Genomic DNA, 27,995 nt, shown 5'->3' with positions numbered 1-27,995 from the left:
ACACACACGTACTACATATATCTCTAGTGATGCTTCAGGTAGCGTCTCGTATGCCCTAGCACTCCTCCACATAGGTGGCAGGAAAGATGCCAATGTGATTCCGCAGGGCCCCCAGCCACCAGCCGTCATCCTGCTTGGCATGAACTTCGATGATGTCGCCGGGACTCAGTTCCAGTTCATCGTAGAGCTTTGGTGTGTAGCTGTAGAGCGCCTTGCATCGTCCGAGCACTTGGCCCTGGCCATGGCCTCCCTTCTGCATATCCTGCGCGTTCTGATAGAAATGCTGCGTTGGCATCTGGTTTTGGTTTTGGTTTTGGTTTTGCGACTGCGACTGCGACTGCGACTGTGGTCCCTGCTGTCCCTTGATGGGGCCCGTGTCCTCCTCGTCCTCGTCCTGTGAACTGAATTCATCAAAGTCCGAGTCCTGCTGATTGGAGCCACCATCCGCCTGGCCGCGATCGCTGCCCTGATGGTGGTTGTGGTGATGGTTCGCTGGTATGGTCTTGCATTTGACAGAAGCCGTCAGTGCCACAGCAGCCAGCGAGGCGTTCGTCGTGGAGATTATCTTTGGTTGGCTGGTGTTGAAGGTCTCAATGTTGCTCTTGCTCCGATTGAAGTGCTTCAGAGCTGGCCCCGCCACCGCCACACTGATGTCCGCACAGGAGCTGTTGCTGAGCGCGTTGCCCATCATCTGGGAGCAGGCGTCCTCCTCCTGCTCATCATCCTGGGTGCCGAAGCCAGTCACGTCCAGCCCTGCGGACTGCTGTGACTTGTCGTTGTTCTTCAGCCAATTGGGTACCTTCAGAATGCTCTGTTGAAGCCCAGTGCGATCCCGCGTTATCTATAAAGGGTCATAATACAAAAATTCAAATCAATATTCGATATTTAGATAGCTTTTAACGTGGCTTCGAGAGTTAATTAGAGTTCAAAAAGTATATAAAAGAAATATCTTTATGATATGATGGAGAATATACAAGGGATTTAACAACAACCTTTTAATATATTGAAAGTAAATCGTGAATAATTGTGTGTCCATGTTTTACATGTGTATTTTGAATTAAATTATGGAATTGTAAAACCCGGAGGGTGGAAATTTTGAGCCTTTGAAAAATGTGAATTGTTTTCAAGCATTTACATTGTTTTGCTTGGCTAAAACTAACTCATTTTAAGTGTCTGTTCCATCTTCATTGAGATTCCGGACTTATGCATACAAATTTCGGGGCGGACCTTGGCATCTTTATATCTTAAATTTGATCAAATAAATTTGTGGCTTGACATCGTCATTCTTGCGCCTTGATAATTCTTAATAATTCCCAATGGTTCGAAAGGACAGAGACACACGCCTTAAAAGGAGGAGGACTTCCTAACCTGAATGTGCTGTGCCAGGGGATGTGTGGTGCGGGGCTTGTGGTCCAGCTCCAAGAGGGCAGACTGCAGCTTGATGCGTGATCCCTCCAGGTATGTGAGCATGGATCGAATCTGCAAGAGTTAGACATCAATAAGGGAACTTGGCAATCTCTCTAGGGTATGCTGAGGGGAGGCGGACTCACGTGATACAGCTTATCGGTGATGTTTTGGTTCTCCTGGTTGTTCAACGACTGAGAGAGACCGCGGAGGCCGTCACGTGACTTACGCTCGCGTTCCAGATCGGTTTTCACCAGCTGCAGCAGCTTGATGAGCGCATGCTTGCGCCGCTCGCGATTCATGGCCAGTGTGGTGTGTTCGCAGTAGAAGTCGGGCAGCAGCTGCTCGCTGGGTCCCTCCGAATGGTGGCGAATGTTGCTCACCACAAGCATATCCTTGTCGACATTACAGGCATCCAGCTGGGGCTGCAGGCGGCATGTGAGGCCACCGAGTATGGGATTTATATCGGATATGAGGCGACCGTACTGCTGGGCAAAGTTGTGCATATTGGCAAGACGCTGCTGTTCGTTGGTCTGCAGCTGAGAGCTGCCGCGTAGCACGGCCATCTCCCAGTCGACGCGTGCCCGTTCGGCGCGCACACACATTGTGTAGTACTCGACATCTGCACGCTTCACAGCCTCCTCGGCCTTCTTGCGCTTGTTGTCCAGCTTCACGCAGTCCTTCTCCGCGTTCTTCAGCTCCTTTTCGGCCGAGATCTTGTTGGGACCCTGGTGGAGCATGGCAATGGATGGCGACTTCTGGATGCGCACATCTAGCATGGCGTCCTGCAGCTTCTCGTTCTCACGCGCCGCCGTATGCGAGGCCTTCTTGGCCTTGGCCTCCGTTATGCGCCATTCGCTGAGCACACGAGCGGCCTTGTCCACAGTGCTTTCCACCTGGACGAGAAAGACAGACAACGAGTTACACAAGATGCTATGGACGGGGAGTTCAGGCTTGCTACTAACCGCCTTGCGCGCCTTGTGGTGACTCTCGACCACGACCTTGAGCGGCTTGACCAGCTCATCGGTGAGAGAGGCCGCCAGCTGGCGGTGGATATCGCTGCGACTCTCCATTTCGGTGGCCACGCCACGCCAGGCATCCGCCACACTTCCAGGTATCTCGCGGCCAGCCTTGTTAAGCTTATTGGCCAGCTTCGAGAGTGATTTGGAGTAGATCAATTCGGAATCGGCACTGGAAGTAGTCAGAGATGCATGTGCGAGGATGTAGTGGTGATGGAAAGAAGAAATGGGCTTAGTTTGAGATGGAACTTACCGCTCCTGCAGGACAAATATGAGCTCCTTGCTAAAGTCTCCGCCCTGCTTGATGTAGCGACGCAGTTCCTCGAATCCATTTTGGCCCTGGTGGGAGTATAAAGAATTTGAACCAGTTAGCAATGAAATGAAACTCCAGCGTGAACGGTGGCCACGACGGCCACCACGACCATGTCTACAAACACGACCACGGCCAGCCCGCGACGAACAGCAATTCCTTTGGTATACCTCATCCTTGAAGCGCTTGGCATTTGGTGACAAATCCTCATCACTGTTTGCCCTCTGGGACATGGAGGAGTCCAGTTCCGTGGGATGGGTGATATCCTCACAGCTTTCGGTGACGTCGCGCGTCGCACGGTCCGGCGATAAGGACAGACGACTCGCGTCTGTTGTCGACTGATTCAGATTGCTGCGTGAGCGGGCCAGACGCTTGAGGGGTGTCTGCTGGCGGACAGCCTCCTTTAGGCGGCTACCCTCTTCGCCGAGCCAGTGTTTCATGCCATGCCAGCCCTTGCGCAGCTTCTCCTTCTGCTGATTGAAGTGGATGAGTGTCTGGTTCTTGTTCTTGAGCAGCGTAATGCGACGCTCGCTGGGACGCAGCTGATCCCGGTGCTCGCAGTACTCTAGATCCACCTCCTTGGTGAAGTCCTCCGTCTCGTTGATCTGCCGCGTAATCTCCTGCAGCTCGTCAATGGACACCATCAGGTTCTGGGCATTTAGACTTTGATAGCTGACCGACTTGAAGTCAAAGTCAAAGCTGTGCACAGAGCAGTCGAGGCTTATCTTGGAGCTCTGCTTGGAGCTCGGCTGAGAGGAGCTGCGCTTCGAGCGTCTATGTAGCTGGAACGATTCGATGCTCCGAAAGTGTGGCTCCTGTGACAGGAATCCTTCTAATCCGTTGGCGGTTGGTGGCACGCCCACCACCACTGGTGTATTCTCCTTGTCATTCTCCATGGAGCTGGCCGCCAGACTTAGCTTGCTGTCGCCGTACAACTCCGGAAGCTCAGGCATGTTCAGGCCCGGGCCCAGATGCCCTGGAGCCGTCACGTTCATGTCCAGCGTCATCGAGGGCGACTTGTGCAGGTAGACCTTCAGTTCGGTTCTGTGCAGATTCTGCACGGACATGGCCTGCTGCTGGCGGGCAATGTTGGCCCTTCGCATCGGTGGCATCACCACCTTCTCCTTCTCCTCCTCCTTCTGCTCATCCTTCACCAAGCCTTCTTTGAAATCCTCCTGCGCCTGTGGCTCTGGATCTTCCTTTTGTGCCTGTGGCTTCTCGAGGCCTTCCTGTGGCTGATGTATGGGTGTCTGATACTCCTCGGGCTCATCCCGCTCATCCCGATCGGGCTGCGTGCAGCGGGCATCCAAGAACTCCTCCTCGTCGGAGCTGCGCGGCGTCAGGGTGCGCACAATGGTCGAGGTCTGGGCAATGCCGCCGCCAATCTGCTTGAGTCGCGCCTCGGTTACATCAAAGCGGTCCGTGTCCAATGTGGTGGTCGATATAAGCACCGGGGCACCGATCTCCAGCCGATGGTCCTCCGAATGGCTGCCAGTCATGTTGTAGCTTCCAGACACCGTCTTGCCGGGCGACTGCCCTGTACGCTCTCCCCTGCCGGCAACCTCCGATCCGGCTGCCGACGGCTGTAAGTTGAGGCTCCCCAAGTGGCGGCGACTCAGCTTGTTCCCCAGTACCGAGTACCGTTTGATGCGCGTGAGGAATCCCTTGGCACCGCCACTTCCATTGTTGTTATTGTTGTTGTTGTTCGTGTTCGTGTTATTGTTGTCCGAGGGATCGGCTGCAGCCGCAATCGCTGCAGAAGCGGCGTTGCTGCTGTCCTTGCCGCCGATCTTGAATTTGTGCACCCGTAGGTGGTTCATCACGGATTTCTGTGTTGTAGAGAGTGGCAAAATTAATTTCGGAAACTGCTCAAACTCTATCTCTAGCCCGATCCTCTGCACATGGCGTGTGTAAGTGCGTACGCGCCTGTTAACGTGCAAGTGTATATGTCTACGCCTCAAACTATTTCTTCTGCTCTGCCTCTTCTTCTGCCTAGGCCGCTGCCGCTGTTTACGCCACCACAGAAGCAGACGTCTCAAAATGCCGAGTGCCTTCAATTGGAAGACGCAATAGAGTAGGACGCCGAAGAGAACGAAAAAGAAATACGAAATCGACACCGTCGCCGTAGCCGTCGCCGCCGGCGCAGTTTTCGGCTGTTGTTCTTGTTCACTTAAACTTTGCGTCTGCATCATGCAGTTTTAAAAATATGTTGTGTGTTGTATTCGACTTTTTAATACCGTGTGTGTGTATGTTCGATTGTAAAACAAGTAATTTAAAAACTTTTTCTTTTGACACGAATAATTTTTATAAAACCAACTAACAAAACTGTTGTTTGTATACGAAGGTGTAAAAACAAAATGAAAATTCCTGAAACTGCTATATGCACGTACAATGTGAATGACATGGAAGTCCCAGATAGGTATGTATACCTTTTCAAAATCAAACGGATAAAAAATATACCCCTTTGAGGACAAACATAAGAGGTGACGATTGGAAAAAAAGCCTCTGTTCACCTACATAAAACGCAGATATCATAAACAAACACACACACTGCTGTAAAGTAAGAGTAAGCAAAGAAGCGGGAGAGAATCTGGTGCAGTGGTCAAGCTCTCTCACACAATGTGTCGCATTGTTGTGACCCCTGCCTTTCCCTGCCCTGCCCTAACTCTGACTCCCTGTCGATGTTGTTCCCCCCTTTTTGATCCAGTTTCGTTGCAGGTAGAGATTATAAGACGGCATTCGGCTTGTTTATTGAAGCGAAGGAAAGACAGACAACGTAACAGTTCGGTCGTGGCGGGGGCAGGGGCTAACCAAAGAAAAAGGAGAAGGTAATGGCAAGACTGAAAACAAGAAAGGAAGGCTGAATTTGGTAAACGAGACTTTGATACCCATGCAGGCATGTACATACCTTGTTCTGCGTACATACATATGTATGTACGTTCAAGTATGTCAGTACTGACTGAATGGTTAGTTAGAATATTTTAGAGTCAGTGGTGCACACAAAACGGCAATATCTACTGCTTGATTAAATAAAAGGCCTTTTTGCTAAATATCATAAAATCATTTTAGCTAGGGTATAAACATCACTGCGTTGGCCACCGGCTAAAATATGTATTGCCGCCTGTGGCGCCCTCATCGACAGCGACGTCGTCGTCGTAGTCTGTTTGTCTCGGTTTCTGTTTTGTGTCTTGCGGTGCCTATGGGCATGCACGTGTGTGTTGGTGCATTTTGTTTGCTGTCCGGGAAGCGGCTTTCGTTTGCGTTTGTGTACATATATGCTGGCTGTCTGCATGTTACGGCAGCAGAGGCGTCGGATGATCATTACTTTGCCGGCGGCGCTGCTTTTATTTCTTTTTCATTTCTTTGGCTTTCCTTTCCACCCCATCGCTCCCTCGAACGTCATTCCGTGTGGGTAATTATATAAATCATTTATTTATGAACTATTTACTTTTGAGTTAACAGAGATAATTGCTATACTAGAGCAGTGTCCCACACACTGTCTCTCTCTCTAACTGTCCCTCTCCGAATTTAGAACAACATTGCTTTCGTGTACCTCTGGCTTCGACACGCCTACCCCTGTTGACGACATGTGGATGGTTTGGGGGCGTAGTGGGTACGGAGAAGGGAGCAGCTCATTAAGCTTCTGTTGTCGCTATAACAGTGCATTGTGATGTAACCTGGCTTCGTGCCGGTCTCTTACTTACCCCCACCTAATCATATTGGGTGGTGGGGCTTTGTTACAGTTTCCTCAATTCTAATGGCCGACGTGCGAATCCGTAAAAAGTAAAACAATTTAATTACATTTTTGCACTTTTTGTTGCTGGCGCTGTTTGCGCTAATAGCATTTGCATTGAAGAATACGACGACGAAGAAGAACAAAGCAAAATTAAGGAGGGTCTAAGAGAAGCTAACTTCGGGAGTAGCTGTCTTTTAGATGCATATGTACATTACATGCGTGTTTGTGGTTACAACGCACGACAGTTTTTAGCTGTATGGTTAATATTTTCAATATTTTTACTACATGATGTAAATTTTGTTTGAAATTTAAGTCACAGAAACCGTAAGGTGTTTGCTAAAATCGGAGTACTCTCCATTGCCAGAGTATTATAAAAATAACACGAGAGGGAAAGAAGTTATAGAAGTAAACAAGCTGTAGCTTCATTGTGTTGGGACGGGAGCGGAAGCTAGATGGAGGTTAATCATTCTGTCTGCGATATGTCACGTTTCTCTAATGGAGTGACGCGCAGGTGGAGTGCACAGAGAGGGGAGTTGAAGGAGTGTGCGACAAGTGAAGAGACAATTCAACTAATGAGCGGGCTAAGCCGAAAGAAAGCCTCACAAGAGACGGAGGGAGAGAGAGAGAGAGAGAGAGAGAGAACTTCAGTTGCAGCTTATTGCAAATGCAAGCAGTGGATGAACTTGGGGAAGCAGTTCCGCACAGCAGGTGAAGCAGTGCAATCGCAGGACGGTTTCCCACCCCGATTAATGGGAGGAACGTGCAATTATGGGCAACCTTCTTCTTTGGATGCTGATCGGTCCATCGGATACAAAAGTCAAATAACATAAATTATTGCCAGACGGACAGAAAAATCATATAAAAACCAAAGGAGCAGCAGCCGCTGTCGCAGAAGTGGAGCCGTGTAAGTCGTGGACGCTGCCCGTGGGCTCGCTTGTGTTCTAAAAATAGAGTTCTGGCAACTTGGGCGCAATTGCAGCCAACGCCGACAATTGCCAACTCAAACTCCGCCGCGTCTTTATGGCAATTTATGATTCATAAAAATAAATTAATCGCAAAAAAAGCGCTACGCTGGAAGCAACCAAGGTCGTGGACAGCAATGCAATTACCGTCAATTCTGTGTACCTTAATGGATGCTTAAATATCGATCAGATAATGTCCTGACCACCACACCCCCCTACATTGTGTGTTTGTAATATGTATACCAATTTTTCCATTTTATCTTTCGAATAGCACTGCTTCAATCTGGAGACTTCAAACACAACTCCAGCAAAAGATAGAACTCTTGTAACTGAGTGGAAATCTATTAGAACTTCACTTCTTATAGGAAAAATTAAAGAAATTGGAAACCCTATTGCAAGCACCTGCACATCTGTCGAAACCATCCATTTATTGTTAAAGGAATGGATATGGGCGAAATATATTTATTTATTATGTACCCTGGCTCAAACTGTTGGTATACCATGGAAAACAGCTGCCCGAAACGATCATACTTTTAGGTACATATGTTTGTATGTATGTACATATAATCTTTTGGAAGATATTATGCGACTATTTACTCAACACTAATCCCACCCCACACCATTCCATTTTTCGCTGGCCGACTCTGGGCAGTGGTTTATGATGCGCATTCATCTCATTAAACGTCTTGAATAATAAACAAAATGTTTCCAGAAGGGGATTCTGTTTTGTTGCCAAAACCAAAAGCCATCATTATGGAAGGTTGCCCGCTACCCTAGATCGCTCTCTGTCTCTCTTTTTTATCAAAAATAGAGAATTGAGAGTACTCTAGAGAGAACCTTATAATGCACAATGTCTGTGTGCGTCGACGCTTTCTGTTTCACTTAAGCAAATATTTTCACAACTTATCGCAAGATGTTGCGCCAAATGTGCGGTGCGGCAAGGTCTGAGACCTGAAAAAATGCAAAAATTAAGCTCACTAATGAGCGAGGGGAGTGGCGAAATTGAATTGTGAGTGGAGTAACACGGCTTGTTTTCCTTTGGCAAACATTCATTCCCTGCATACCTTTCGACCTCTTTGATCTCTCTCTCTCTCTCTCTCTCTCCTTTCGCGTCTCTTTGCTGACTCTGATGGGTCACGTTCAAGCGATTGAATGAATGCGAAACGCGACTGAAAGATACAACCTGCCAGATAAGTGTCTGTATCCGTGCGCTACAAATAGATAAACAGATAGACACCGCAACACCGCAACACCGCCAGCAGAACAAGCGATAAGAGGTCGCTCGGACGGACGGTCCATTATCTGCATTTAAATGGAAAACAGAAAAGAAACTCTCATGTGAGCATCTCTATACACTCTATAAAGGAAAGGAAAGCAAAGGCATCATTGCCATCACATGCCTAGAGTAGAGAAATGCATCTACTGGATATTGTATCTCGAGAGGCCTGCCTCTCTGCCTCTCTGCCGCTCGACAACTATCTTCTTCCGAGTGCAGTGCGAGGTTCATGTGGGCGGTGACCATTTAACACAATTAACCCGTTTTGGGGTCTTCGACTCGATCAATTTGTAAAAGTCATTGACATATGTACATATGGGACGGACAGCCATGCAACAGCAGCAACAGGCGATGGCACAACACGAGAGACAGCTACAACCTTTGGGAGTTGTATTTTGGTAGCCAGAAAACTGCTGGCATGAATTTTGTTTTCCTACTAGAATTGTATGCTCTTGTGGCCTCTTGATGATTTTATTGAACTTCAAACCAGTATTGAAAATCGTTTTTGATATGTAAATATTCATCGATAATTGCTCGGGTCGGGTGCCACACATCCCAGGGGCATCTTTTGTTTTGTCTTGCTTCTATTATAATTTCGAATGCCGTTAGGCAAAGCAGTGGTGTGACATCGCTCTGGCACCTGCCGTCTCTTTGCTTTGTCTCTCCGTCACTCTCTGGTTCTTCTGGCCCTGGCTCCTCTTGCTCTTTTGTCTCTCCATCACTCCATCTCTCCGCATCTTTGACGGTGTGTCAATCTTGTTAGAAATGCGTTTGTTCTTTCGAAAAAGGGCAAGACTGCATTTATTTTTATCGACATTCGGTCATTTTGGGCTTATGCTTTGTCTCTTGGCCACTGCCTGTGCCTTGGTGCCTCTGCCACTGACTGGTGGAATGTGGCACACACACACACACACACACACTAACAGAGTTCGGGGCGATGTGTGTGTATCTAATTAGGCATAGAATGAATGGTGCTCTTGGGGCAGAAGACCTCTGAAACGGTATCGGGGTGACCGTTCGATAGAGTTCTGGGCCCTCCCCCCAAACAATTGCAGATGGGCCCATAAATAATTATGCTAATCTCTTAAGAAAAGACCCAAACATCAGCCGATGTAAGGATCACATAATACAATATGGATCTATAAATAAATATCTACAGATACTATGCCATATCTTTAGCTATAGGATGCGTGTCGTGTTGGGCTTTAATGTATTTTTTGGTTTTGTTTTTGCTTTTGTTTTTGTTTTTATTGTGTTTCTATTTAAGAATCGTAAAAATAATTGGCACATTTTCAAGCTGTTTAGATTTGTTCGGGTTTGGAGAATCGTTGCATCGTCTGCCAAAAGAAAAATCCGTTCTGTATCTGTCAGATGCGTTTACCGCCTCCCTGTCCGCTTTCCCCTGTCCAATGTCCCATTTGTCACAGCACAAACTTGAGCTCTTTTCGACGAGAGACGGACGCCTGCATCAAGGTCGGAACAATATATGATTTGTTGGAAGAGATTCCTCCATGTTGCTACACATCTTTCAGATTAGATTCTGTAATGCTACAAGGGACACTCCCATGAAATCGTATATTTTCCATGGAATATTACTTTTTTCTGTGCTATTTCTCTATTCTTTTGATTTGTACAGCAGCATGTGGTATGGATAAACCCACATAATATGTCAGCTTTGGTATCTTCTTTTCTTTCTTCCCCATTTGAAAGTCACAAGAAAGCAATTTTCATTCAATTTCGAATCAATCAAACAACAAATCCACACACAAAAAACAAAAAGTATAATAATTAATCCAATGCTAATGCATTTTGTTGTTATTTCTTCGCACGTTTCGAGCTAACACGCACAAACACACGCATCCATGTACACAGGCACGGATGTACATACATATGTACGTAGATAGGTTATGCAAACGCACAGGTGTACCAGTGCTATAGAGGGTTGACGAGGGGTGGTGTATTTTGTGTGCTAAAAATTTACCAAAAATAAATATTATTTTAATTATGGGAGCGGATTGCACGACGACATCGACGACTTCGGCAGAGCGACATTTACAGCTACTAATTTTAGAACACACACAGACAAAACGGTCGAAGCGAAGTCGCGCGCGGCAGCAGACTGTCGGCCAGAACGAAATGTAGGCATCAGAAGCAGCAGCAGAGACAGCAGCAGCACTAGCAGCAGAGCACCCATCGGAGCGCCAAGCAGTGTGGCCCCATCAGAGCTACGTCAAGCAGTTCGTTAAACACAGAAATAGAGAGCGAGAGAGAGAGAGCGTAAGCGAGAAGAGCATTACGGGCTGCGCCGACGCAGGAGAGCTATTGCTGTTGATGCTGCGCTGCATCGCTGCACCTGCACGCTCTTGTTCTTGTTGGTGGTTCTCTTTGGCTGTCGGCGCGACGGCGGCTGCCCCTGCTGCGCTAATGCTGGCTGCTCTTGTTGACAACGCGTAGGCCAAATATTTGAATGGAACGGCACGCCGTCTTACGGTACAGCCGTCGCGACGTCATCATCGACGACGACAACGACGTCTGCGCAGCATGCAAAGCGGTACTCGCTGATTGGGCTGCAAATGTACCGTTGCACAGTGGCCCTCGAAAGTGATTAATTGATTAATTATTGAATAGCAAAATTTTCTGAAGTGAAATTTTCACGCATTTCATACAAGTTTAACTTTAATTGGAATTTAATGTAAAAACTTAAAGATCACTGGTAAGTTCACTGTTATTTAAATTTTTTCGATATTTTCTCCAAGGCAATATATTTTTAATGTAAAGGGAGCTCGTTTTCAAGCTTAAATTATGAACATATGTAGGATACATATGTAAATAATTATTCTCCTCCCATTAAATCCAATATCATTTGCAGCATTCCTGACCTAACCCACTGTACGCCTGCGAGTGCTGCAATAAATTTAAGCAGCCAAATGCACGTGTTTACGGACTGAGAGACCAAGAAAGAAGTAACTGAGAGAGAGAGAGAGGTTGACTGAGAGTCTGCCGTTGACAAGTACCGGTATTATGGGCATAGCGTCGCATCGCACTGCCAGATTCTCCAGGTTCCAGGTTAGGTTGCATAACTGCCTGCAAATTTATGCAGCTCTTTTCCCCGCGCGTCACTGCCTCATAATCGGAGGAAACCGTTCACACGACACCGTCGAGACCGACGTCACCCGGCTTTGGGTGCACTTGCTGCTTGACCGACATTCGAGCGGCTCTTGCACCAACCACAAAACAATAGAACGCGAAATGTTGTTGTTCGAGCGGGTTTTTGTTGTTCTCTTTTATTTTTTGTATGTTTGAAATAGTAAATTATCTTTTGAGCAGCGTCTGTTGTGACATTTATGAGTTGAAGATTCCGGCTTGAAGATCGTGCTGGCAAGGGCCTTTAATTAGGCTTGAAGATCGGTGCAAAAGTGGCATTAATTTTGCTACCACAGAAGGGCTTACTTACATACATGAATTGTCGTTGTTCGTAGCGGGCTGGCTGTGAAAAGAGCTTTTCCCGAGTTACTGTTTTTTCTGATTCTTACCTGCAAGAGAGGGGGAAAGGATGGTTTAGTATTAGTAGTGTTTAGGGATATCTTAGGCACAACATTGAAATGGCAGAACCCAACACCAATATGAGTACATGATTGATTAACGCATATGTAGTAAAATCCAACACCGCACACTATTTTACATTTTCCGTTCTAAACTGGCTTCCATTGTGCACCAGCAAATGTGTCCACCACAAAAGCTACAAGTGCAAAGCTTTAGCCAAGTTGTACACCGCAGCCAAGTTTCGGTCGGCTTAGTTTTCAGCGTGTGTGTTTGCGTACGTACGGCGGGCAAGTACGTGTAAGCTGCTATCTGATACGAGTACTCGTACTCGTACACCTGCAATTGTTTTTTTCTGTTTCAGCTTCTCTTTTGCATTGACTGTGTCGGTTTGCTTTTGTGTGATTTTGCCTTTGTTTAGGCATCAACTTGCACTTGCCTGCTAAATGCCGAGCAGCAGGGCGGGCAGGCCACGAAAACGGGTTTAACAAACGCAGTTAAGAGAGTGTGGGAGAGGGGTTATGTCGGGCGGGGTATGGAGTGAGGGGGGCGGGCATGGTACAGTGGAGTGAATTGAAGGGCAAAACATAATAAAGTTAATTTCGATTGGAGTTAGACGACGATTTCTTTCAAATGGGAGCATAAACGCGCGACGTGGATCTGAATATCTCGGGATCGATCGATGGATGCTAATGTTGATTGATGGGTTGTTGGTTGAGAGGAGCGAACGAACACAGATGTGGGTACCGGAACCAGAGAATTGGTTCTTGCGCTTACCTGTGCATTCCCCATTAGAGCATCGTCTGTCGATATTGTCCCAATCCCAAGGTCAAGTACCACCTCATCGACACTCGCATAGATGGGCTGATCCTCGCATAGACTCTGGCCCCTTCTCTTTTGCTGCTGCTGTTGCTGCTGCTGCTCCCCCTTTTTCTTCCTCTTCTGCTGCTGCTCTTTCTTCTCCTCCTCTTGTTGTTCCTTTTGCTGCTGCTTCTTTAGGTGCGCATTCAGATTTATCGCTGACTTGGACTTGGCTCTCGCATAACGGGCCGAGCAGCGTAAACTTTTAAGCACGCCGTAAGAGCGGGCATTCGCAAGCTTTTTTCAGATACAGACACAGGTACAGAGAGAGAGATAGAGAGGGAGAGAGACGGTTGAGAGTGTGGAAAAGAGAGTGAAAGTAAATGGGTAGGGGGCACTAGGTAGGGGGGTAGCAGGGAACAATCATTAAAATTACTCACTTAATTATAACTATATAATGTCTTAGTACAGTGCACAGTGGTGGGCAACAGTCCATGGACATGTCCATATATGCAATGTGCATTGATGGATGGCTTAGGCTGTAGCATAGAGTGCGATGTGTATGGTTTTGGCGGTAGCATTGATTCGGGTGTATGGTTTGGGCTGTGATTTACAGAAGGAAGTGTGGTGTGGTGTGGTGTGGTTGGATCTGAGGCCTGTTGTGTCCACTTTCTATTGACTACGTGATGGCATGCCCATATACAACGATAAATGCGTTGCAATGCCTGAATGAAACTTTGGCTCTGCCAAACTTCCGGCACAGCCATACAGACCTGGCCAAGACGACGACAACGAACTTGGCCAACAGCACACATGCGGAACAGGTGTGAATAAGCTACGACTGTCGACCGACTGATGATTCAAGTCGTAAGTTAATGCATCGCTAGGGCTATATATAGACACATGACACAAAGTCAATGCCTCCCACCGGTAGATAAACCCCAATGAACTAAGGTGCACAGCAACAAATATACGAAAGCCTATGCGGAATGAATTACATCTTCTATCTATCTATCTATTATATATTAAATCTTATATCTGTGCACAGAAACATTTAGTTTCTGAAGTAAATGAATGTTTCAAGCCCTGATTTTACGATCAATTAAGATCTTATGACCGCTTCTAGACGAGTTGTCAACCTGTTTGCAAACAATTCTTTATAAAAGAGTTGCTTTGTTGGAGGGTTTCCTTCAATACTGACTAAAATATTCCGTTGTATGTTAATTGATGATTTATTTTGAGGAATTTGACTCAGAAAGTCTTGATTTGTACTGATTTGAGCGTAAATTATAAAGCGAATGCGAATGAATTCAAATGAATTTGAGGGCAAAACAAAGGGGTTTCTTTGCTACACACTCAGCTTGCAAGAATGCCAAGAAAAATGCAACTGAGATTAAAGACTCGCAGGCTGTTCCTTCATATCATGGAGTAAGTACTCCGCCAATGTCTCTAGCGCTCGCTCAGTGTATATGTAGATAATAATTAGTGGCTTTGCAGTGTGCAAAAAGTGTTCAATCACACACCGAAAGTCGGACACAAAATATCACCGACAATTGCCACACAAACACAGGTCGTGTTGCGCATACGCCTCGTGTGCCCCCTCCCCACAGGCGGCACACAAACGAACGAACGAACGAACAAGCATTGTAGATGATTCTCTATGTGGAGCCATAAAGTGGGCCAAGACTCAAAAGAAAAAAAAAAAAAAACGACAACAACTCGATTCTCGATTCAAAGAAAGTTCACATGGCAGCGGAACGGCGAGTGGAACGTGCAACGTAGAACGGAACGAGTCTAACCAGTCAGAAGAGCTGTTGCGAGTGTCAGAGTGTCAGAGTGTCAGCGTCTTTGGAGTCTTTGGAGAGGGGAGGGGAAACACAATCCATAGTGGCCGGCAGAAGGCTGTCCAGTCTGTAGACGAGGCAATTAACTATATCTCTGCTTTGATGCAAATATTGGCAGGTCCCTTCCGAAACCTAATAAAACAAAGCCAATGCGGAATCAAATACTTTAAAGAGAAGCATTGCCAGCCATGTCACTCAGGCGGGTGGGCTGCCACACGCGTTTTGTGGGGTCAACAAGTTGTTGCTACACACAAAATGTGACACGACACTTGTGTGATGTGTGGCAATAACTGGAAGTTGCTGAAGATTACAGGTCCCAAAAAATAGGGCACTTTATGAAACTGGAACGCCCGGGAGTCTCTGGAGTCTCTGGAGTCTCTGGTTTTGTTGCTGCCACAAAACCCCTTAAACACCTCTCGTTTTGTTGGCATTTGAAATCAGTTTGGAATCGCCTGTTTCGTTGCACGCTTCACAGACCATTCACAATGCACATCGAATGGATCGGGAAATGCCTCAATGAAAATGAACATCTAAACAGATCCACCTGGGGCGCCCAGTCGGCTAATGAAATTCCAAGCTATCTGGCAATCGAATCGATTTGGGACCTCCGCTCCGGCAGAGCATTATCATTATCTCCCCATTATTGTATCATTGTTTCCAACCATTCACAATCCACAATCTGATTTCAAGTTCAGCGAACTGTCGTCCGTCCGTCCGTCCGTCCGTCCGTCCGTCCGTCCGTCAGTGGCACAAGGAGAACGACGACGATCAAAGGCCAATTAAAGCCTACCAATTCGATAATAAACTCTTAACAGAGTGGTGATAATTCATTTCGAGTTCGATACAAGCAATTGCATTTATTTTGATCGACTTTGGACAAAGGAAATTCCGTTTCCCTTTTACTGCAAATTATTATCTAGGCTGATGACAAATGAAAGTGGTTCATTGCACTCGATATATAATTCTCATCAATCCTTATCCAATCAGTTGACTGCTACGTTGTAGAATCTTTTAAATTTATTCATCGTTGGAGAATCATCACCGAATCTTCACTTAATGTTCAGTTGAGTCTTTCTTCAACTTCACCTCTAAGAACAAATGGAACTTATATTCAGATTCAATCTCCTACAACAAATATACAATAAATTGATTGGATATCCATCTACTACCATTACTCTTCCTTATTCCTGGCACCAACTTATCCAATTGAACCTTCCTAGCTATGCGATTTGATGTGGCCCACAATTATTTACTTCCCCCTTTAGTCGTGGCGATGTAGGTCAGTGTTTGGCGGTGCCTTGATCAAAGTTAGTGAGTAATGTTCTCGGGCGGGCACACGCCCTCGAAAAAGCGATGAGTACCTTGCAGTACTCCGATGCTACTCCGATGACAAATGCGGCGTAGAACGAGCCGCGTTTATGTGTAATTTATTTCTGTTTTGTTTGCCTTTTTTTGTTTTGCTGTGCAAAATTGTTTATCTAGCGCTTTGTCGAACAACAATTAAGAGGCATTCAGAACCTAAAGCGAAACGAGAATTCCTCCTCACTCTGTATGTTTCGATGTCTCCGATGGCGATGCCTCGACGTTGGTAGTGAATGGGTAGCGATTCAGTGTTGATTCGCTTGTAGATCTCTCAACGGGGAAAGGTAAGCGTATGCTGACGAACGACAGCCCCACAAGTTACTGGAAAGCCCTAATACCCTGACGCTGATTCATGGCTAGAATTTATTTCAGATATATACATATTTACGTACGTGTGTTAATCGATTAGATTGTGATTCGAAATGAATCAAGTTTTGCATGAAAAGAGCATTTTTGGGGTGTGTTGAGTGGGGTACATTTTCTGTTATCCCTAACGAATGCTTAGTAGAACTTTGTCTAGACCAATTCCTAAGAGCCAGCGCATTCATGCGTAGGAGTTGTCGTGCTGTCTGTTGTGGAGAAATGGCAAAAACTTCATTGAACTGGAAAGTTTCTATTTTGTGGAACACTTTCAACCACACACAAGCATAGAGCAAGCATAGAGAGAAATGAGAACATTTCTTCCATCTCCCACTTGTTGCTGAGAGAACGATGGGGGAGGAGTGTTTGGGAGGGGGCTTGAACGAGGTCAGACCTCATGCTAGGGCTAACTCCAGAGTCTGGGCACGTTTTTGTTACCATTTTTCGATTTTTCTCTTGGCCCCACCGAATTGGACACAGTGTCTGAGGCCTGAAAATCAATTACAGTTAATGCACCGCGAGAAGAGCTCGCTGTGTGCTCTACATACATGAATGTTCCACCTGCACCAGTACCAGTATAGGCCTGGCCCATAGCATTGAACGTGACTTGGCCCGAACCGAACCCAACCGAACCGAACAGGCGGCGTGGCTCCTCAAGGTCAGCCCCCAACCTTTTTGTCGGCTGTGCAGAGGTGTGGGGGCTGGCGGGGGCTTCAACAGCTACAACAGTTAAGTTTAACAGTTTAACAGAAAGAGACACAAACTCCAGAGAGAAATATAATTAAAAAAATATGAAAAAAGCTTTTTATATTTTTTGTTTCGTGGCGCAGCAAAAAAGAAAGAAAAAGAAAAAAGCAAAAAATGAATAAGATGATTATTTTCGACACAGTTTTTTCTGTGTATTTTCTGTTTACTTTGTGCATCGTTCATCTTTTTCTCTCTGTGGCCCCGTATTTCTCAATGTTTTTTCTTATTATCAAATCTGTCAGAGCAGCCACAAAATAGGTAAAAAGTTGGAGTCGGACTCGGGTAATAGCTAATGCCACAGCGATCCATTTGAGCGACTTTCACTGCTTAATTGTCGCAAAATTGTCTTTTCATATTTCGCCAGTAATAGGAACAACAAAACAAGCAGTAGCAGCTGCTAGATATACATTTGTCTCTGTTAAAAATGCACAAATATAGGTACTTGGAAATGTGTTTCCATAGCAGCCCCTACCGCCCCATGCCCCATGTGGCATCTGTGCTTATATGAATAGGGAGCAGAGTTTTAATGTAAACATTTGCAGGGAAAGCAATCTAGCAAGATAGTTGATCGTACTTTCCCTTTCCTTCACAACACATATTCTGGACATCATATTTCAATGTTGAATTTAAATTTTTCTATCCCTCCTTCTTGTAGCTTCCATTTATATTTGATCTATGTGCGTCCCACAATGCTATTGTCACCTGGCTATCTTTCACCTTTTCATTCATCATTTATCCTATTTACCCATCTATCTATCATTGCTTTAACAATCTTTTCTCCCTTAATACTTGTGCTTTACTTTTGATCCCGCGTCCTACACGAGTACATGTCTTACACGTATCTTTTGCTCACCTTGAACGATTCTTATTGAATTACACGTCTGTGATTATTATTGTTGCTTTTGGGTATATCAGAGTTCTATTTACATTTAGGTATATATTTCTCCAGTAGATAGCAAGCACTCGAATGACTTTATAGACAACGAATTGAACCGTCACTTGGAAGACACGAGGAGTATCTGCGACTAATTCTGCCGTTGTAGACCCATGGATAAAGTATCTCTTGTGTACGTTAAAGCTAATCATTGGCTATGTTCAATCAATGACTGGTCCTCGATATATTTCTCTGTATGTAACTACGTATGTGTACATAATTTCAGCCGAATCCCACGAATCTGCAATTGAAATCTAATCTTGTTTCTTCGATCGAAACGAAGAAAGGCAGGGAAGGGTTTGTCGAAACAAAGAGAGATGATTGCAGCTGGCAAATTGCATATGATCATGGCCTGTCGGTGGCTCTTATGGCTCCTCTTGTAGTTTTGTATTTTGTTTCTTTTTTCCCCCTGTAGCCAAATTCAGTTTTTCCTTCCGCTCGCGCGGTTTCCATCGAAGCTAATTTGAATTTTGTGGCTGCCTTTTGCTTCCTCCTCGATGCCTTCACTGCGTCTGCCTGCATTTGGCGAGAAACAAGTCTTTGGGGTAATTAAAAGTTCATTGTCGTCGTCGTGGAAATCATTTTGCAATGTGTCTCTCTGCCCAAAAAAAGAAAGACCAGCAAGAAAGAAGAAACTCGCTTGCACATCGACTCTGACTCTGACTCTGAATCTGCCCCTGACTCTGGCTCTGGCTCTGTGTCTGCCTCTGCCTCTGCCTCTGCAGATTTTCTCACATTGGAAGGGGGGAGGGGGGGAAATTATGACAAAATGTGGCAGAGGCAGAGGTGGCATCAACATCACAGATCACAGCCTCCACATCTTCGTCATCGTCAGAGTCAGCTGCGTTATCGTCATCGTCATCGTCAGAGTGAAAGTTGCCATGGCCAATGCCTTTGCTTGACGACAATTTGTGGCCGTAATTGAACTTGAAGTCGATGTGGAAGTCCAGGAAGCAGGCAGCTTGTGGCTGTGGCTGTGGCTGTGGCTGCTGCACCTGTGGCATCTGTACAACCCGTCCAAATGCGTCCTCCCAAAGATGTGCAGACAATACCCCACCCACCAGCCAGACAGCCAGCCAGCCAGCCAGCCAGCCATCGACGTCACTCTCTGGGGGGAGTCACGATATTTGCGCAACCATCCAGCTGGTTCAGATGGAGGTGGGAGTGCCTGGGCCATCAGTGGGGTCGAGTGGGAGGTGTGGGAGTGGAACCTGCTCGGCTTATCGGGGAATGCGAACAGAATCAGCATTATAATGCGATTACAGATACAGAACCAGATGCGATAACGCCGCATTCTAACCATGAACCCGGTCGCTAGCTGGAAAAGAAAGGCACGCAGAATCAATGACCTTGTCTTGGGTCTACCTTTAGGCTACAGAAAAACAGAACATCGCTCTTTGTACATTTTTGCATTCGAGATTTCTCTTTAACACAAGTGCATTTAGACAGATTTGTGGAAAAGATAAATTGCCGCCTGCCAGAGGGCCACGGAATGTGTTTCTGGGCTAATCAGAGAGAAAATTGTGCAGCAATGCATTGCAGCGATGCATTGACAATCTTTGCACAGATGTGTGTGGAATGATTGATTGGGGAAAGTGGATACGATTACCTTTACTCTAGGAAGACTTTTGTTGAGGGAAGCAAAAGGTTTACAGAACCCCAAAGAACAATCTGCATGACGCGCCACTGTAACAGCCATACCATAAAATCATTGAAAATTCATCAGCTAATTATTTTGCATAATAGTTTCGATCCAATTTCAAGCTTGGTTTCGGTTGGTGATCATAAATATTCGCTAAGATATTGCCGTTTGACCCGCTTGTGGTTGGGTTTCTGTGTTTCATTTTTTCCATTATAATATTATTCAAAAACTGTTCGACTTTCGACGACACACTCTCAGCTACAGACACAGATTAGCGCACAGAAATGTGTGATCCCATGACCTCGACACCGAAAATGCTGTGAAAACAGTGCGCTGATTCTTACTGGGTGAAGATATGATTTTCCTTTCGATGAGAGATCGATGGATTGCGATTGCCATGTCAATTGCGATGGCTGTGAAGCAGTGATGGCTGTGTGCTGTGTGAAAAAGCGGGTCAATTGGCCAATCGTGGGTTACCCCACAGGTTAATTAACGATTTGGAGCAATTAAGAGATGCAACAGACAGGGGGGCGCAGTGGCTTGCCACTCGGGACTTCGATGTGTGTGAGTGTGTGCAAATATCGAATAGTCATAGCAAAAATCTACGAGTATCTGCGAGATAGATATCTACATACGTATGTATATCTGGATCTGGGTTAGTCCGTGCGTTAGAGAGTGCTTTTGCTTTTGCTGTTGCTTTTGCTGTTTCGAGTGCTGCTGATGTGCAATATTTTGTATGGTTAGTAGTCGAAGTAATTAGTGTTGGGGCTTTGGTGGCTTTTTCTGAACCGATCTCAAACTTCACTCACCCATGAATTATCGCGGAATTGTGACATATTTCGCGTGGCAGAAGTGTACCCCAAAACGGCCTCGGGGCCGCAGGAAGGAGAGCACAGGACGTGGCACGACTGATGGATAACGATGATGATTGACTGATTGATTGATTGATTGATTGATGATTGCGAGGAGGGAAAAATGTATAGGTACTGTGCATATACTTTTGACAGGCACTGTCTTTATATTTTTACTTTCAGTTTTTTTTGTTGTATATTTAATTTGTTTGGATTTTGCGAATTTCACAGTCTTTGCTTCATTTATCTAACCAATTTGTTAGCTAAGCTCTGGACCCGCCGTGTCGGACCCTCGCTGTATCTTATGGATGCCTGAATGTATGGTGCGGCGGGGCCATGCAATGCAGCAAAGCGTAACGCATGGAAATGAGCGCCAGAAGAGACTATTTATTTCTGCTGTTTTTTCGGTGTGTTTTCTGAGGCGTAACTGCGAGCACAGCACGATTATGTGTGTGGATGCCACACGGCGACAACTGTAACAGCAGATGCACACACAAAACACAGAGATACAAAGATACAGCAGCCAAAAAAAAAACACACACACACACAAAGATACATCAAAGGTTCCAAGGGAGAGCCACAACGCTGGTCTCGAGCGGCCCTTTTAAGCCCAGTTTTAATAGTAAAATTCCATTTACATTCGCCTGTGGCTCGCTTTTGCTGCAGCTTCAATCACGAGCAAAAAAAATTGCTAAAAAAAATTATATGCGCGATTCGCTTTTGCCGAGACCGAAGCAAACCGTTAAAACGAAGTACGAACAACCGAACCGAACGCTTTGAGTCTGCGCCGCTTACTGCAAGCGCTCCAGCTTTTGACGGCGCTTTCTAAACGAAGCTCCAACGCGTGCAGCGCCGCTCTGCCTCCTCTCTCTCTGTCTCTCTGTCTCTTACCCTCTCTCTTTCTCTGCGATAGCAGCAGCACATTGGCAAGAGGCAGATTTTCAAACAGCAAAAAGCTTACGAGAAAACGAGCTTCAGTAACGGAAATATTTCAAATAATTATTGCACTTTTCAGCAGCCGACTTGCCACACAATTGGGCACCCCTGATCGACGTTGTGTAGAATTCTGCATCTATGACTTTCAATGTCCTGGGCGCTGTCCAGCATGCAGCGTTTGCTCAGCTCTTCTCCCGATTATTCACTGCACGAAACTGCGCTGAAATCAACTTCAGGGATAGCGTGGAGTCAATGTTCCTTTCTTCACAGATTTTCAAGATTATAATTGTCTTAGAAACTCTAACACTCATAAATGTGCAACATAATTGGAACTGCTTGTTTACATTATTATTCATTTTAGTTAGCAAACCTCTTAACTGGAAACATAATACACAGCGGCCATCGGTCTCAGCTACATCCAGATATTGGTTGAATTTACAGCTAAAAAGCTTGCAACTTGTCAAGTTTGGGCACGGACCGAATGCAGCGTCAGGTGGCGCCAGAGTAGTAAATGTTACGTAGAATAAAATTTACTAACTTTTACGCTTCTTATGTTATCGTAAGTTGGCTGAGAAAAGAGCTATAGCTATGCCCAACCAAAAGAAATTGCAAAACAATTTTGATACCAAAAAAAAGTTTTATTTCGCCATAATATAGTGTCGGAAAATGTTTACAGAATTGTTTTTCTTTTTTTTTTTATATGTTTTTTTTAAGTAATTTTATGGATGGTATCGGCCTGTTGTTAAGTATTTTTGGAATAAGGCTGCTTTATTTGCTTGTTTTTTGTTTTTTATTGGTTTAGTGGTTATATTTGATGTGGGTTTTTGTTGCCTTAGAGTCTGGATAGAAAAAATGCAGTTGGAGTTTGAAGAACAAAGTTCAGTAAAAGGGTTACAGTACGGTTTGGTTTTTATCTTTTTTCAATCTCCTAAAAGTACAATTTTGGTGTTCAAATGGGGGTCATAGATAAGCTCTGACTCTGACACTCACTCAGCCAGGGCTGCAGAGGCTGCGATGTGGAACTACTTGAAAATTGGTATCGTACTTGTTTGGTACATTAGAGACATATTTTGTTAATTTGATTTTTATTTTTCCTTGCTTTCAGTGAGTGAATGGGTGTGAGCGAGTGGTGGTGGCGATAGTGTTTCGCTGTTTGTGATAGATCTAAGTAATATGCAAATGCTGCAGAGCCAAATTCCCAACAAGTCTAACAACGTTCTCAACTTTCCCAGCCATCGTTACCTCACTTAAAAATGATGCCACGTTCTCAATATACAAATGTATTTACGGAATATCGGAATCGAATATCGAAAAATTAGTGTTAGTTTTTATTCTATAACTGGTAATCGTAATGCGGTAATTTTGAGTTTTACTTTTACGAGTATGCTTGTTTTTATGTAATTTCCTCCTTCCTCTTTAATGCTACTGTTTCAATTTCGCCCCGTTCTCGTAATCTTAAGTAAAATTGAATCAAATTCCTCAGTGCTTGCAGTGCATATCGTACTTAGTAATTCTTTTTTAGTTTTTCTTTGTATGCAGTTTGTATTTGTATGTTTTTGTTTTCATTTATTACTTCTTCTCGCTTTCTACTTAAAAAAAAAATAGATATACATATATTGTATATAGTATATAGGTATATTTGTATTTGTATATAAGTTTTGTATAATATATGTATATATTTATTTGTTTAGTTTAGGATTATTTTGTATGTTGTGTATTGTATTGTAGGTTGTTTGTTGTTTGTTGTTTGTTTGTAATTTACAGTGCTTCTCAGTGGCCATTAAGTGGATAGGATTTTTCGAAGCACAAATTAACAATTAAGCAGTTTAGAACTCTTCGATAGAAATACATTTCAGACTTGCAATCATAGATCATATACACATAAATATAAATACACGATAAATATACAAATACAAATACATATTTAGGTATAAAGTTAAAGGGAAAAGACTAATTAATTCTCGTGGATGTTTTTCTTCGATGTGTCTTTTATAAATTAAAAACCAAATGAATCAAGAAATGGGAAATGGAAAACGGAAAATGGAGAAAACGTATTGCATCCTTTGTACAAGTGGGTTGTTGTAGAAAATAAATAACATGTCAGCATCATACATTTCACATAAATAGGCATTTATGTATGTATAGCATATTCTGCTTTATTATTATATTTATCATTATATTATAGTAGTTGTAACTCGTACAGTTAGGCATATCATTAAGGTATATCTGTTCCTGCTTCTGCATATGCTTAGGCCCCGCTCATTCGGTTACTGTCACATCATTCATCAACAATTTTGATCGTTACTTTGATCGCTTTTCGGTTGCCTTACTTGCTAGGGTTTTTTCATAAGACTTGCGTTTCATGTGTTCTCTTGCTCCATTAATCTTCTTATTCGTTTGTTCAAAAATTTCACTTATATGAATAGAAAAAAATATATATATGTATACATATAATCTATATATATATATATAGCTTCCCTATATAGCTGTTATATACACATCATGCAGTTTAAATTCCACTCCATTATTGGTGTCTTGTATCTGTGTTGTTGTCTTGAGTTGTGTTTGCTGTTGTCTCGTGGCTTGTGTTGTGTTGTGTTTTGTTTTGTTTTGTTTTTTTTTTTGTATTTCAACTCTACAAAATGCACGAAAATATATTCTTAGTTTTGGCTTGGACCCAGTAGTTCTACTCCTCGAACCGCTGCTTGGAAAGTATCGATCGACGCATCGATCGCCCCTTCCGCATGGCATTTGCCTTCCAGCTCGTGAGAGTTTCAGTATTTAGCACACATCTAGGTAGCGCTCACCCTTCCTCCCATTCCTCCTCTGACTCCTATCCTGTACACTATATTCTCCTCCTGCTCCTACTCTTACTCCTCCTCCTCCTCCTCCTCCTCCTCCTCCAACTACAATTTCATCTTTATTCGCTTATAGATGAAATGATGACCCCCAGTTAGGCTGGGGTTAGCAAACGTCTTTACACTCTCCCATCCCTCCTTCTTGCCTCATTCCATCCTTTTGCTAATACTCTAGATTGTCATTTGCTAAATATTCCTTACTTGACTTGACTTTGACTTGACTTTGACTTTAACTTTGACTTGCGTGGCTCCTCGAGTACACTCTAAAATATATATTCCTACCGCGCGCGATGCCTTCACACCGGCCGACTCAGCGGCGGTTTGTGGTTCAAGTTTCGGGTGGACGACTTACTGGGCATATGGACTGCGTTGCCTCCACGAAACCGGAGCCCAAATCGCACTGCTTCTCAGTCGACCGCGTTCCGCATGAGATGTGTATTATAGTATTGGTATTGGTGTTTCTCCTGTGTCTCTGTGTGAGTGTGTGTGTGTGTGTGTGTGAGTGTGTGTACACTGTATACCATACTATACATATGTTTGTGAAATCCAAAACTCTACAAACTACACTCGTTAGACAAGTAACCATGGGGCCAAATGCACTCGTTGCACTCCCGCTTTGGGTTCTTGCAACGAGGCATTTTGGCAGGTCTTGTGCAAGTATTTTGCCTACTTTAACGTGCTCGTGCCTTAAGCCATCATCTAACTAACCATGGATGGTGAGATTTACCCGTTTATTATTTATTATTATTTCTTAGTTATTATTTGTTAGAGTTAATTATATTTAAAGACTCTTTCACTATGCCAAAAAATGGAGGAATTCGAATTTTGTAATTTTGAAAACGTAATTGACATCCGAATGCGTCGCGACTACTGGAAGCTACTGCAAAACAGTTTAATAAATATACAACAAAAAAAAAAAAGAAAAAAAGAAGAGTAGTAATTTTCAGTGTGTGTGTTGGTGTGTGGATATATATATTGATCTGATTAATGGCTACATAATATATATTGGTATCTTTGATAAATAACTTATTTTCGTTTTGAATAAAATATGCATTGAATAGATATATTTATACACTACATAGATATGATTTATATTTGTTCTATAAATATGCAGTGTCCCTAAATTACGCCATTAATTGATTGAAGTTGAATTGTGTTCATTTGTTCTAGTTGTGTTGTGTGTCGCTAAAGAATAAAGCACATACGAGTTAGTTACAGGATACACCCCATTGTTCTCAATTCGAATTGCGCAAACAGAAAAAGGGAAACCGCTTTTTTGTTTCCGCACAACTCAAATTGAGCCCCTGGCGGTATGTCTTTAAAGGCTCCGCCTTCCCCTCTACACTCTGTACACATCCTTCCTTTAGTTTCCAGCGTTCTTTTGGGGAAGGTCTGGCCCGAAATGCTGTTGGGCGATAGTTGAGAGAGGCTAAGACCTAAGCTTTTGGGTTGTGCATTCAAAAGTGTGCATTGGGACTGACTGACTACATAATGTATCCCTAAAAAGAGTAACTCTATAAGAAATCATGTCTGTCTCTGTGGGTGTGTGTGTGTGTGTGTGTGTGTAATGTCTTTGAGTGAGAGAAGATACTCAGATGCTATCTGTACAGTAGAGCTTCCCTCTTTTGGACTCAAACTACAATAATGCTGCTGCTGCTTTTTCTGCCATCGACTCTGTGCCGTCCACAACTTGTGTCGCGGAGTCTCGGACAAGAGATTCATAAAATTGCGGTTTCTTTTGTCTTAATTTCTATGTAGAATTTTTCAAAAGAATATTATTATCTATTTGTATATTATATATTTTCGAATACACATCAATATTTGAATATGGTATATATTTGTGGGGTGATATATTGTGTGTGTGGGTGTGTGGGGTGTTTTTGTTTTCTTTTTGCATGCACTTGAATAATAGATTTGTATTTACACAGCAAATGCCTTTACATACAATAATAATATCATTATTCCATCATTGCATTCTACGTTCTCCTTCCTCTTGGCTAACCAATAAAGTGGAGCTGCCTCCGTTTCCTTGTTTCAATTAAATTTAGATATCACAATATAATCATTAATTAGTTAATTAATATAAAATTATTAATCGATTTCTTAGGTGAGAAAACAAATAAAATTTCGAATTTCGAATTTGCCAATTTTCTCTCTCAAAGTTTTGTTGTTTGATTTCATTTTAAATATTACATTTAATTAAATTTAATTTATTTTAAGCATAAGGTAAGTTTTTTGTTTGTTTTAATTTTAAATTCAAAGTGAACAAATAGCCCAAAAAATCTGTAACTTTTCTTTGATTTCCTTGCCGTTCCATTACCTCTAACCTTTAACCTTTACCTTTTGCATTTGCATTTTACTTGTGGTGTTTGGTTTTGGTTTGTTGGTGTTGGTGTTTGTTTTTTTGTTTTATGTTTTTATTGTTTAAATAAATTATTGAATAGTTTGCTAAGTAATGCTTTTGTTTTTGTTTTTGTTTTTGATGTTTTTTGTTTGCTTAGCTAATAATAAATATATGCATTTGTTCGATTGTTTCCGCGATTGTTCGCGATTACTTGCTAGCAAAAAAAAAAAGTGTGGGTTAAAATTACTGGATGTTCTCCCAAAGAGAACCCTTTTCGTTAGAGAATCCGTCTTCTGTGTCAGCGAGCGGCCTTTCCATTTAGATTCTGGTCTGCACCTCCAAATGCATGAAACGCTCCTGGCCTGAGGATCGGCATTTAGATCGGCATCAGGATCAAGATCAGGTCCGAAGCGTCGTTGATGGAATGTTTTTGTTTGTATTTGTATTTGTATTTGAGTAGATTGTAGCATGGCATTGATCGAGATGATGGATTGAGAGTATATCCGTTTCACAGTTGTGAGATTTTGGTTTCGGTTTCGGTTTTGGTTACGTTGATTGTTGGCAGAGAAAGGAGAAAGTGTCAGTGTTAAAATCAGTGTTGAATGATCTGTCGGTCTAGTCTGGTTTAGCCACACGCTAAAAGCTGGGTAATGCGGATGGTCAAGTGATTCAACTACTGTTTGTGGGTACTATTGGGATCTCCGATACAGTCTAGCGGTTGCTCTACATGGAGGATGCCGGCGGCGGCCAGACAATGATGATGGTGCGGCTATCCCTCTCGTCCCCATCCTCATCGTCATCCTTAACCGTTTCCATTTCCGCATCCTCATTCTTACTTTCCAAATATGTGGCTATCTCATTGGCATTCCGATTGAAGGCCACCATCATGGGGGTATTGCCTTCGGCGTTGCGTGCCTGCAGACTTGCCCCAGCGGCCACCAGCATCACGCAGAGCTCCCTGCGAGTCGTATCAGCGGCGATATGTAAAGCAGTTTGTCCGCTGCAAACAACAACAATAATGATTAGTTTTGGGTAGGTTTGAGAACCACACTGGTTTTATGTCTTCCGA

General features: G+C 43.9%; 2 protein-coding genes across 27 annotated transcripts in view; both read right to left on the bottom strand.

Moving 5' to 3' along the window:
- Window positions 1-12: 12 nt before the first annotated feature.
- On the bottom strand, window positions 13-27,738 carry LOC117590378 (nostrin). 6 transcript variants are annotated; one of them, XM_034282950.1, is made up of 7 exons: window positions 27,734-27,738; window positions 19,003-19,012; window positions 2,677-4,416; window positions 2,370-2,595; window positions 1,551-2,300; window positions 1,369-1,479; window positions 13-841 (listed from the first exon to the last, which is right to left on the bottom strand). In XM_034282950.1, exons 3-7 carry the CDS (start codon window positions 4,230-4,232, stop codon window positions 56-58), a joined length of 3,429 nt encoding a protein of 1,142 aa, XP_034138841.1. In that variant the 5' UTR covers window positions 4,233-4,416; window positions 19,003-19,012; window positions 27,734-27,738; the 3' UTR covers window positions 13-55. The 6 variants fall into 6 exon arrangements, with proteins under 6 accessions (XP_034138841.1, XP_034138842.1, XP_034138843.1 ...); XM_034282951.1 differs by lacking the exons at window positions 19,003-19,012; window positions 27,734-27,738 and adding exons at window positions 13,025-13,345; window positions 20,747-20,924 and having other exon boundaries at window positions 2,677-2,762; XM_034282952.1 differs by lacking the exons at window positions 19,003-19,012; window positions 27,734-27,738 and adding an exon at window positions 20,747-20,922 and having other exon boundaries at window positions 2,677-2,762.
- Window positions 27,037-27,995, bottom strand: part of LOC117590376 (eye-specific diacylglycerol kinase) — a 103,048-nt gene continuing 102,089 nt past the window's right edge. For 18 of the 21 annotated variants that reach the window (XM_034282939.1, XM_034282940.1, XM_034282928.1 and 15 more), the window contains one exon: window positions 27,244-27,926. In XM_034282939.1, coding sequence (XP_034138830.1) covers window positions 27,650-27,926 — 277 coding nt within the window. In that variant the 3' untranslated portion in view covers window positions 27,244-27,649. Of the gene's footprint in view, window positions 27,927-27,995 lie in introns of all 21 variants that reach the window. The other 3 variants (XM_034282929.1, XM_034282931.1, XM_034282945.1) reach the window with 3 other exon arrangements.

This window comes from Drosophila guanche, unplaced genomic scaffold (assembly GCF_900245975.1).
Source record: "Drosophila guanche unplaced genomic scaffold, DGUA_6, whole genome shotgun sequence".
NCBI classification, from domain to species: domain Eukaryota; kingdom Metazoa; phylum Arthropoda; class Insecta; order Diptera; family Drosophilidae; genus Drosophila; species Drosophila guanche.
This window is presented reverse-complemented; position numbering and strand designations above follow the sequence as displayed.

Bases quoted from the DNA above. Each gene is read 5' to 3' on its own strand.
- LOC117590378 (XM_034282949.1), bottom strand. From the start codon at position 4,553: ATGAACCACCTACGGGTGCACAAATTCAAGATCGGCGGCAAGGACAGC. The intron at 2,596-2,676 runs GTAAGTTCCATC...GACTACTTCCAG, and splicing joins ATATTTGTCCTGCAGGAGCG to TGCCGATTCCGAATTGATCT. The intron at 1,480-1,550 runs GTGAGTCCGCCT...TAACTCTTGCAG, and splicing joins TCACCGATAAGCTGTATCAC to ATTCGATCCATGCTCACATA.